This window comes from Anabrus simplex, chromosome 1 (assembly GCF_040414725.1).
Source record: "Anabrus simplex isolate iqAnaSimp1 chromosome 1, ASM4041472v1, whole genome shotgun sequence".
Classification (NCBI taxonomy): domain Eukaryota; kingdom Metazoa; phylum Arthropoda; class Insecta; order Orthoptera; family Tettigoniidae; genus Anabrus; species Anabrus simplex.
The window spans coordinates 1,013,735,464-1,013,748,083 of NC_090265.1; the positions used below are offsets into that span (position 1 = coordinate 1,013,735,464).

The 12,620-nt window shown below is 39.1% G+C and overlaps 1 protein-coding gene across 2 annotated transcripts in view; it reads left to right on the forward strand.

Annotated features, from left to right (window-relative positions):
- The window catches only part of LOC136857899 (aminopeptidase A), a 209,103-nt gene extending 204,464 nt beyond the window's left edge, over positions 1–4,639 (forward strand). For both annotated transcript variants that reach the window (XM_067136948.2, XM_067136949.2), the window contains one exon: positions 4,375–4,639. In XM_067136948.2, coding sequence (XP_066993049.2) covers positions 4,375–4,533 — 159 coding nt within the window. In that variant the 3' untranslated portion in view covers positions 4,534–4,639. The remainder of the gene's footprint in view (positions 1–4,374) is intronic.
- The last annotated feature ends 7,981 nt before the right edge of the window (positions 4,640–12,620 follow it).

The following is a 12,620-nucleotide window of genomic DNA, read 5'->3' on the forward strand; positions in this document are numbered from 1 at the left end:
CGATCAAGTCCATTTGGGCCCAGTGAGATTCTTTCAGCTGTAAAATGGTGTATTGAAATGCCTCATTAAGGATTCAGATGGAATATCTACAAGAATACAGATCATTATCCCTTGAATAAAGATTTGTGAAGTCACAATACCTGCATAATGGGAGTTCTGTTCTGAGTAGAACACTGGCTAAGATTAGAAAGAGGTTCAACTGGCTAAAGTACCAATTAAGAAAACATCAAAACATGGTGCAGGAAGGGAATGGGCCAAGAGGTAACATAGCAATGAACTATTTCTCTAAATGGGTGGAAGCCAACTCTGTTCCAAACCAGGAAGCCGTTACAATTGCCATTGCCCTAGTGAAGGAGCTATTCTTGCAGTTTGGTGCTCCTTTGGAATTGTACTCCGATCAAAGAAGGAATTTTGAATCTTCCAGCAAGTTTGTCAACTCATGGGGATACGAAAAACCACAGCGACACCATTACATCCCCAGTCAAATGAAAGGGAGTAACAGGACGATTGGAAAACACCTTTCTAAGTTGTGGCAGACAAAAAATGTGACTGGGATGAACATCTGCCAGTATTTTTAATGGCATATTGGTCTTTGGTCTATGAAATGATAGGACAGACTCCAGCTTGTTCTCTTCAAGAGGGAGCTGCGTTTAACTTGTGATCTGAAGTTTGGCAGTAGACCCAGCGAGTGCTGGGTGGCTGGGGATGACTATGTGAGCTGTTGAGAGAAAGAATGGATCAGATTCATGCTCTTGTTTGAAGAAACACAGAAACTACTCGTGGCCGAATGAAACACACTTACAACACACGGACTGAAGAAGGTGGATTTGAAGCCAAGGTTTTGGTGTGGCTCTTCAATCCACAGAGGCGGTATTCCAATGTTCATGGGATGGACTGTACGAGGCATTAGAGAGGATCAATGATATTATATTGTTGTTGCACATGCAAAACTCTCTATGTGAAATATTTTAGCTTAGATCTTTGGCCGGTAAAGTTCTGTCTTCTAAGATTCAGTACAGTGCAAATATTGTCAAAGAATTCTCGCTCTTCATAATATACGGTCTGCGAGTCAGTATTTCTCCAAAAATATTACCAGAAAGTGTTTTTCGCAAGCGCAGTGACTATATACTGCATTTAAAGACTTCCTCAAGGAAAGCCAAAGGCGTGCACTTCAGTTGGTTAGAACCTTACAAAGGAGTAAATTCATTGATTAATGGGAAATCGAAGACTGTTTGCGAACTGGTTTCGGATGGAATAGTCTTAAGGAGGTGACAGTGTTACGAGTTTAATAATGCCTCCCTTAACTGGACGGGGAGACAAGTGATGGTCGCCATGTGCAAATGGACGAAGAGACAGAATTTGTAGCAGAAGTGAGGGTCTTTCGTCTGTTGTTGATGTTGAGCGTGATTTTTTAAGTGATGGAAAGGAGATTTATGTACTCACAATTGTAAGAATATTGAAGATTGCTCTGTATTATTTAATGAAATGATTAGTTAATATTGACTTTTCACGACCGCATTGTAATCAAAACCAACTTTCAACCTATTAGGTCGTGTTACGTACATTTAGTATGCGTAGAAGAGATGTTAAATACAGAAACAAAATGGCCAACCAGACACCAGTGGGATCCAAACCCACAATCTCCCGATTTTGTGTCTCTTCTACACGTACTAAATGTAAGTAACACGACATAATAGGTTGAAAGTCGGTTTCGGAAATGATTAGTATTTGCACAAATGTGTGTGTACAGTTTCTTGGCAAGTTGTAATGAGATTTACAAGATATGGTGGTTTAGAGATTCCTATGGAAAGGAAATCACTGTACATTATTGGTACTCACGAAGGTAACAGTATTATGATGATCACTTGTTCTTTAGGAATTTGTACAGTTTCTTCTTGCCCAGACTTGACTCCTCTTCCAGATTACCTGTAAACTGTGTCCACTATTTCTGTTTCTCTTCCTTCACTACCTTCTAACACATCCTTTTGGCTTCTGAGTACTTTTCTTCATCACTCATATCTTTATGCCACTATCCCCTACCTTTGAAATTTTTTTTTTCTCTCTCACTGCATCTCTTGTTTTTTAATTTCACCACAGATCTCTTCAGCTGTTTCCAAAAATGCTTCCTTAACATTTTTCCATTACCTTAATTCTTCTTTCTCTGACCTCCTTAATTTCTGGTATTTTCCCAATCCTTCACTTTGCAGCCAACTACCCTGTGGTCACTATCAAATGCTCTTCTAGCACTGTGATGGCATCTAGCAGCTCTTTCCTTTTTCTTTTCTCTGTCAGAAAGTAATCTATGAGTGACTTCACTCTTCTTTCTCTTCAGCCATATCTAGTTATTTTTCTTGAGTTACTTTTCCTGAACCACATATTTCCAACTACCATCTCATTTCTTTTGCTAAAGTACAATAATTTCTCATATTCTCTGTTCTCATTTCCATATCCATAGGGTGCAACTAGTTCTTACACTCCACCATAATCTGTGCCCACGAGGACATTCAAACCCCCATATCAGTGCTTTACTTCTGATCTTTCATCAGGAATTCCTCCATGTCTTCTGCCTGGTTACCACCCTATGTATGCTGACCGCTGCTGCCTGTGCGCAACTGCTTATTTTGGCAGGTGCCATTATTTATGGTTGACCGTCTGCAACCTGGAGATGTGCTCAAAGGAGCTATAACAATGTAAAGGAGCAAAGCAAAGTAAAGTCATCTCCGTACAGGCCATGAAGGCCCTTGGAGGGGTAGAGTGGTTAGCTCTACGCCTGGCCGCCTTTGCCCCCAGGAATTAACCAGGTACTCATTTTTGATGTAGGCTGAGTGAACCTCAGGGCCATGTGCACCTCCGGAAGTGGAAATCTTGTTTCTTAAATTTTACGACTTCCTGATGGGGATTCAAACCGACGTCCTTCCGGGTGGACCGAGCACGCCTTTACCCCTCGGCCAGGCAGCCCCTGCTATAACAATATAGGGAAGATAATTAATTTTGAATTTTTCTCCAGCTCACTGTTTCACACGTTTGCAATGTAATTTTACAAAAGCAAATCAGAAAGTAACGTACAGTAACTTTTTCTCCCCTGGTATTGCAGCTGGAATGTTGAAATTTCACGACAATATAGTTTGGAGTTTGCGCTACAGACGGTATTTTGTTTTCATGTGTAACTTTAGCGAGAGAAGCCTGAACTACGAAACAAGCATGGTGCACATGTTACTGTCGTCCACGTGTGAAGAGCAGCGAAGTGTAGTTTGATATTTGTGAACCACGTGAAATTCACAGGGACATGCGTGGCCTGTATGGGGACGACTGTTTGGACCATAGCAATGTCTCCAGGTGGTGTGCATTCTTCCAAGAGGGCCAGTAACAGCTTCACCTCCACAGAATGTCCGTGCCATCGAGGCAGCAATTTTGAACGACCAGTGTGTCCACCTGCAAACCTTATCACAGATGTCCAACATTTCCAATGGTGCAGTGTTCGACATTGTTCATGACATGTTGAAATTCCGTAAAGTTACTGCTCGCTGGGTGCCTAAGAACCTGACAGACAACTGACAACCACAAGGGCCAGCGAATGATGACAAGCATGGATCACTTAACATGTTACGCCACAGAAGGGCATAACTTTCTGTAAGGAATATTGTCAGTGGTGATGAATCGTAGGCATACCACTACATGCCCGAAACTAAGCAGGCCACTATAGAGTTGAAACAGGCTGGTTCCCCAGTACGAAAAAAATTCAGAGTGACTCAGTCTGCTAGGAAAGTGCTTGTGCCAGTGTTCTGGGACATGTTTGGTGTGTTATTAGTGGACTTTGCTGAATACGGGACCATTGTGAATGCTGCAGCCTTCATTAAGTTGGATCGTGCCCTTTATGACAAAATGCCACAACTTTAATGCTGACGGTGTCAAACTTCTTCATGACAATACCCATCCCCATGTTGCTGCTCCTGTACGTGAGAAACTTGCCGAGTTTGGGTGGGAGGTGCTCCAGCATCCACCATACAGTCCGGACCTGGCACTGTCAGACTTTCATGTGTTTGGTTCCATGAAGAAATTCCTGGCCGGCCAACACTTTGCGACAGATGCGGAAATGAAATCAGCAGTCCGCAGATGGCTTTACTCCAACCACATAGACTTCTATGAACAGAGTATATTGAAACTGGTATCACAATGGGAGAAATGTGTTGAGAAACTTGGTGAATATGTAAAAATGTAGGTCAGAGATTTAAGTTCATTTGTGCTTTGTTTTTTTTGGGTACATATTAAACTTTTTGGGAAAAAAAATTATTGTGCGTTACTTTCCGATCTGCACTCATATATTCTGCATCTTATAAGAATATCTACTGAAGTAATTCTTTCTCTGCCAAACAGATGGAATCATTCTTTGAGCAATATCCAAATGCTGGTGCAGGAACTGCAGCCCGTAGTCAAGCTTTGGAGGCAGTGGTCAGCAACATCAACTGGAGAAGACGACATGAGGCCTCAATGACAGCTTGGTTCTCTGCTCATGCTGATAGGAGTGCTGTATGAAGCCTATGATTGGTATTAGTCTACATTCAAGTGCTGTTTTTAATATAGTATGTACTGCATAGGAATAAACTCTGTGAATCTTAATAAAAGTAAAAAAGATTCTTGATTCTGTTCCATTATTTAATCTTCTACTAAATCCTAGTGTGTTCTCATATCTTGCTTTCACACATAAAATTACATAAAGGTGTGCTAATTATGTAAACATTTGCAGCACATGAAATATATTTTACCACGAACAACTGCTTCAAAATCCTGTAAGATTTTATATCTACCTTCAAAGGTAAGCTAACTCAAATGTTTGATAAAATGACATCTGAAGTCTAAAGTAGAAACTTACCCAGATGGGCATTATCTATGGTATCTATAACCCTATAGAATTTATATGATGATGTTCTTGAGCAAAAATCTGGCAAATTTTATTAATTCAACACCTTTTACAAACAGAAAATTGTAGTTGTGATGGTAGTAAGCATATTTTCACCCCATTCTCATGCCTTCCAAATTGATACTGTGGCATGTTGTTCTTTCTCTTTATGCCTCCCAATTCTTCTATATAATAATATCTTCTCTTTGAATATTATGAAGAGAAGAAGGTTGACCACAATATTTCCTTCCCATCATGATACAGATCATTTCCCACACTAGTTGGCTGGGATCTGAAACTGACCTTGGTCAGTAGCCCATGATAATGTTACTTTGCAATCGTTGTTGTTTGAGTCATCAGTCCATAGACTGGTTTGATGCAGCCTAATTATTGATAGAGGTCAGGTAGATAAAGTATTAGCCAAAATATTCAGACTTATCGTTATGGCCATGTAATGTACAGGGACAAAGGAGTTAAATTCCCAGTCATAACTTTTAGTGCAGAGTGGAGAGACTATTATTAGACTAAACTTTTATACTTCAGTTAAACATTTACGACATCAGATCTCAAAGATGTAAGAGGAGTTCAAATAAAACATACACTGTTGTCTGTATGCAGATCTGGGACCAAAAAAGTAGTTCAGAGGTTGACATAGTTATTCATTTTTTTTAAAACAATTTGAAAATGATTTTTTGATAGCAAAATTATAATAGTGACAATATGATACTACCTTTTGTTTTAAAATGGCCTACTTTTATGCAAACGTTAGACATTTTTTACAGTATGAGGTGCATAGGAAAAGGTGGTGAATCAGCTCAGACTCTTTGTGCGATGATGGATTTGCCACCTCCACCAAGATTCTGTCTTTTTACTGACATACTTTACAATGCACTAAAGGAGGTAGCAGAGGACTCCATACTTAGTCTGAATGATGACTGTAAAGACATGGCTGTTGCTTTGGATGGTTCTTGGCAATAGCGTGGTCATACATCACTGAATGGTGTGGTCACTGCAACTGCTTTAGATGCTGGGAAAGTGATAGATGTTGAATGCTTGACCAAATATTGTCATAACTGTACAAGGGATAAGGAACATAATCATAACTGTGTCAAGAACTATGATGGGTACAGTGGTGACTTGGAGAGTGAGGGTGCAATGAGAATATTTCAAAGATCGGAGAGCACACGTGGTGTTAGATACATACACTATCTGGAGGATGGTGACTCCAAGGGCTTTGTAAGGGTAAGTGAGGCAAATATATATGGCCCAGAGGTTAAAATGACCAAACTTGAATGCTGTGGCCATGTTCAGAAACGAATGGGAGCAAGACTGCAAAAGCTGCGCAAAGACATGCAAAGGAAAAAATTATCTGATGGGATATCACTGTCTGGACGGGGTCGACTAACTGATGTGCAGACTGATCTGCTGCAACAGTATTATGGAATGGGAAGAAGGAGGTACACAGGGTATGTTGATGAACTACTGCAACAGTATTATGGAATGGCAATAAGGAGGCACACAGGGTATGCAGATGAACGTGAAATGAGGGAGGCAGTATGTGCTACTTATTTTCATAAGTTATCAACTGTTAGTAACACACAGCATTACCTTTGCCCAGAAGGTGCTGACTCTTGGTGTGGCTACCAAAGTCAAAAGTGACAGGAATGGAATACCATCATTAGCATTCTCTGCCATTAGCTGTTATGGAAGTAATCAAGCCAGTGCACAGGAATCTAAGTGACAGGGACCTTCTTCAAAAGTGCTTGCATGGAAATACCCAAAACCCAAATGAAAGTTTTAATCATTGTATCTGGGAAAGGGTACCCAAAACAGTATTTGTTGAACTGACTACTCTAAAAATAGGTGTACTGGATGCAATAATTATTTGCTTTAATGATGGAACTGCAGCCAGGAAAACTGCATTGAGGAAGTTAGGCATACATCCTGGGGAAAACTTGACAACAGCTCTTCACGCCATTGATAAACGACGACTCATGGAGGAGGAAAAAGATGCTCAGGCCATGACTAAGGAATCAAGGACCAGGAAGAGGTTGGAGAAAAAGAAGAAAGAAGAAGAATAAAGCGAAACACAAGCTGAATACATGGCAGGAATGTTCTAGATACTTTTCAGTGATTTTTTTTTCTTATTTCTTCATTTATTCAAACATTGAGTTTTCAGATATTCAGGTGAACATTTCTCAGTAACTATTGAAGATAAACATCTGATTTTTTCTATGTTGTACCTTGAAACCATCCTTAGAGAGGTGAACATAAAATTATGCTATGGCAATCGAAAATATTTGAATTATAAAAATAAAGTTAGCAATTTTTTTATGGTAAATTCAATTATGTACTTAAATTTTTTGATAAATAATTGGTCACTTTAAAAATAATTTTGTGTTCAGTATATCACATTTCTTGTATTATATCCTATCAAAAAATTAGGTACCTGTAAAATTTTTATTTTTAGAGAAAAGTGCACCTAAAGACAACCATGCGTGAAACAAAATTAATTTCACATGTTTTCAAAATAAATTAATGATGGGTGATCAAATTAATTCAGGATTTCAAACATGTACAGTAACAGTCAGAAAGATCCTACAAATATGTGGTATAAATTTAATTAGTATGTTACGACTAGAATCCTGGCTATATTAGTTTAAAGTTTGCCCAGAATAGACTGCCAAATGGTGGTGATTATCCACCTATTGTCCTTAAACGTCCTAAGTAATGAAATGTGATCAGCAATAATACACCAGACACATGTAATCATACAAACTGACAGAGAGCTGCAGTACATTAAAACTTTAAACGTTCATCATAGCCTTGAGGTGCAGTTCTCGCTCGGTTTTCGTAAATAAATCCAAAAAACAAAGAATTAGCATCCTTTATGGCATCTGTCGGTGTAAGTTGGAAGACACTGCCTAACAGGAATTTTATTGAGGACAATCTGTTGAAATTCATAGGTAGTGAAAAGGGAAGGGAGCTGTAACTGGACCCTTCAAGGAAGAAGTGCGTAAGAGATAACATGGAATTTACTTGTTTGCTAACTGCTTCTGAGCTAAATATATCTACTGGAGTGACATCCTATTCAAAGGTGAAACACATTATCGTCACATTCCGTGAGCTCACACGTATTATGTCATATTCTAGTCTATCCAGAAAGATTTGCTAAAAGATGTCCATACAGCAGCTCCTTTTTGGAATCAGGTCTTCTAAACCTGCTACCTGTCTCTTCCGCAAAAAGAAATAAAAATATATATAGTACACTATTTGATCCTGTGTTCGAAACTCGATGCCGATAACACGTACCTTGTTAACGATCCTTCAATTTAAACAAGAATGCTGAAATTATTACCAAATATGACCTTATATGGCTAAAATGAGCAAAATATGACCAAAACAATAAAAATGGCCAAAATATGCATTTATATGCAACATCAAATTGCTTTAAAAGGGGTCAGGGACCCGTCATTCACACTTATTTTGCAGAGCTCAGGAAAGAAATGAGACTTTTTATGAGCTCAGGAAAGAAATATGACTTTTCCTTAACTTCTGAACCTTAATCATCACCTATGATATCAGAGACATTTGGAATGAGATATAAAAGTTGAAAATAGAAAAACACCTGGAAATGATAAAGATTTCTGGGGATATACAATGGGTTGGGATATAGTACAATATCTGAAGTATTTATTTGATTACTGTTTATATGAAGAAGCTATACCATATTAATGTGAAGAGTTGCTATAGTAGCTCCTGTGTATAAAGGAGGGGGTGATGGACATTAAGCTGAAAATTACAGGCCAGTAGGTGAAGCTTTATCTGATCCTGTTATTTTTTTTTTTTTGCTAGAGGCTTTACGTCGCACCGACACAGATAGGTCTTATGGTGACGATGGGATAGGAAAGGTCTAGGAGTTGGAAGGAAGCGGCCGTGGCCTTAATTAAGGTACAGCCCCAGCATTTGCCTGGTGTGAAAATGGGAAACCACGGAAAACCATCTTCAGGGCTGCTGATAGTTGGATTCGAACCTACTATCTCCCGGATGCAAGCTCACAGCCGCGCGCCTCTACGCGCACGGCCAACTCGCCCGGTGATCCTGTTATCATAAGGACGGGAATTCCTCAAGGCAGTATTATTGGACCTTTATGTTTTCTTATTTATATATATGTGTGTGTGATATGACTAAAAAATTGGAATCGGAGTGTTATTCTGTATAGAGTAGTAAATAAGTTACAAGATTGTGAGCAACTGCAAAAAAGAACTCAACAATGTTGTGAGATGGACAGCAGGCAATAGTATGATGATAAATGAGGCTAAAAGTCAGGTTGTGAATTTTACTAATAAGAAAAGTCCTCTCAGTTACCAAGAAATGAAAGGAAATATGGAGAGGCAGAATGGACCAGACTAAGGGGCACATTGATTAAGGAAGCAACTGAAGTTTGTGGAAAGACAAGTATGAAAACAAGGGAGAAGGAAACACCTTGGTGGAATGAAAGAGTAATAGCAGCAATCAGGGAAAGAAATCTCTTGTGGAAAGAAAAAGATTGGGAGAAAAATAAACTGGATCTTACTACAGACGAGGCAAAGATCAGAAACCTCAAACAAATATGCCGAAACAAGAAATTGGACATTAAAAGAACAGTTACAGAAGTAAAGACTAAGGCATGAAATATATTCGCTCAGAAACTGGATGAAGACAGCTGAGGCAATAAGAAACTACTGTATAGTGTTATCAGAGGTAAAAGGAAGCCAATGAATACCATAAAGGCACTTGAAGATGAAAATGGAAATCTGGTTAGGACAGAAAGTGACATGAGAGAAGTCCTGAAGAATCATTTTGATCACCTACTGAATAGGCCAGTTCAAGAACAAAATACACAACCGGAAATCCAAGTCTACAATGAGGAACCTCCCACCACCTGGACAGAAACTGAGACAGCCTTGAAATCTATGCCTAAAGGAAAATCTTCAGGTACGTATGAAGTGAATGCGGACATGATAAAGGCAGCAGGCATCCAGGGCTACAGTGGCTGCACAGAGTACTAAATGCTGTATCGACAGACAACAAAATACCTGCAGATTGAAGCAAGGGCATTATGATTCCGCTGTTTAAGAAAGGCAGCAGACGGAAACCCACTAACTATAGAGGAATAACCCTGCTGTCTCATGGGCTAAAAGTTCTAGAGAAGATCATAGGAAGGAGATTGAGAACCATCATTGAACCACAGTTAGAGGAGGAGCAATATGGATTCATAAGTAACAGATCAACAATGGATCTAATTTTTAGCACCTGCATGCTGATGGAAAAGTACTGGGGAAAGGCAAGAACCTGCTCATTGTATTCCTGGATATAGAAAAGGCCTATGATAGTGATATAAGAGATAAGATCTGGAAGTGCTTGAGGAAAAGAAATGTGCCTGAAGGACTGGTAAGGAAAATTCAGATGTTGTACAAAGACTATACTAGCTGTGTACAAATTGGGGAAGGTCGATCATCATGGTTTGAGACCAAGAGTCGAGTTCAACAAGGAAGTACACTGTCCCCACTACTGTTTATCACTGTTATGAAGAAGGTCAAGGGAAATTTAGGTGAACTGAATGCAGTGGCCTTTGCTGATGATATCCTGATTTCGGGTGAAACAGAAGAGGAAGTACAGACCAGACTCAACGTATAGAAATCCCAGTTCCAGGAATGTAACCTCAACATCAGCGAGACCAAGACAGTGGTGATGGCAGTCAGCAGAGATGAGCGTCCAGCAAGTGTAAAACTAGGAGACCACCAGCTAGAGTGTGTGGGTAGCTTTCCTTACCTTGGCTCATGTTCGTGTCTTGCGTGTTACGAAATTAATTTAAATTAAATCTTCAACCATGTGTCATGACCTTAACACAACGCCGAAAATCAAAACGATGGTAACACACACATCAATAATTCACATGAAAAATAAAATCACTCAACCTGTGGAAAGAACAAAATAAAAATGCTCAAAATAAGTCTCCCATTACCATCATCCACCAAGGAAAGAATTATAACCAACTACAACTAGGGATACTATTTTACAAATATACACACACGTCCACACGTTATCCGTTCATTTAATGGGAATGGCAGACTCCCATAAATAATGATTTGCACCTATAAGTAATCCATCCGGTACAAATAGTCTGGGTAATGATGACTAAAAATATCGCCAATATTTGCCTCAAACTCAGGACGTTACCAAAATTTAGCATATATCGAGCAGTTGAGTAATATTATACAGCTATGATTTGTTATTATTGCGAAGACGCTCATCCAATATGACAAAAAGCTCTCACCATCTCATACACTCAATTTTATTTTGTAGGAAGACATGTGGTTTACCTCGTGGTTCAATATTTTATGAAGACGCTATCGCCTATAGTTCTCTCATGTGTTGTTAAATTCATCGGTTGACTTCTGACACCCTTTTTCAAAAATTGAAAGTGTTTTATTCTATGTATATACATGAAGACAAAATCTTTTATTCATACAATGTGACAATTTTACAAGCAAATCGTATCATTTAAACTCCAGGAACAGCAACCAAGTGTACAACTATGTAAATAAGACTTGAACACAGAAGTCAACCATGGTTACGAATAGCGGAGAACGGTTAAATGAGCAAGTTTTTAAACATTGTGAGACTTTGCCGAGCGCTGCGTGTGCCATGCCGCTCAGAGAATTGCGCACTGTTTTCTTTTGACTGACTTTCAGTTTACTTCTTCTGAGTTTTACAGTGTCTACCCCCTTTCATTTATATCGCCTCTTCTACTGATCCAGAGTGTACTTAATCTTTTCCTTTTCCTATGCATTGTTTTTCATGTTTTAATCGGCTGACGATGACCTGGACTAGGGTCGAAACCGGTACCATTTCTAATTATTAAATGGGAATGTAATTTACTACATTTCTTATTATTTTGTATTGAATAGGTTGAATCTATTTATCAATTATTTCAATTTTAACTGTAATATTCTTCAATACGGAACAATGAAAATTTTAACTTTAAATCCTAAGACATATGCGAGAACCAGTCAACATCGTCGAGCCCCACTGTCGGCAGCCCTGAAGATGGTTTTCCGTGGTTTCCCATTTTCACACCAGGCAAATACCGGGGCTGTACCTTAATTAACGCCACGGCCGCTTCCTTCCATCTCCTAGGCCTTTCCTAGCCCATCGTCGCCATAAGACCTATCTGTGTCGTTGCAAATTAAAGCAAATAGTAGTCAACGTCGAACTAAGTTGTACAACCCACATGCCCTGTACCTCCCTTTCCATGCGAACTGTTGTACGCGTACGCTTTATGTTCAGAACATGTTGTGATTTAGTTTGAAGTGGGAGAAGAAGAAGAAGAAGAAGTGTGTTTGCAGCAATGCGCAAAGAAAAATTGTCAAAGTCCTACTGGCTGCAGCAGTGGATCACAGGGAGTCCCAATTTCACAATGGATCTGTCAAGCTTGCTGTAAGGAGGTAAGTTCGTTTGTTCCTTTTACCTTTTCTGTGATTAAGAACTATGATCGCATTTCATTGTAGCATATATAGAACTATTAATTTATATATTGTGGCAAGTTGTTTTGTTGCAATGCTGTATTAGTCGTGAACTTTCAATAATTTATATTGCTAAAATGTAAATAATCATTAAATTACTGAATGAGGAGTTAGAATGCCGGTGGTCTCTTGTCATAGAATGGATGAAAATTAAA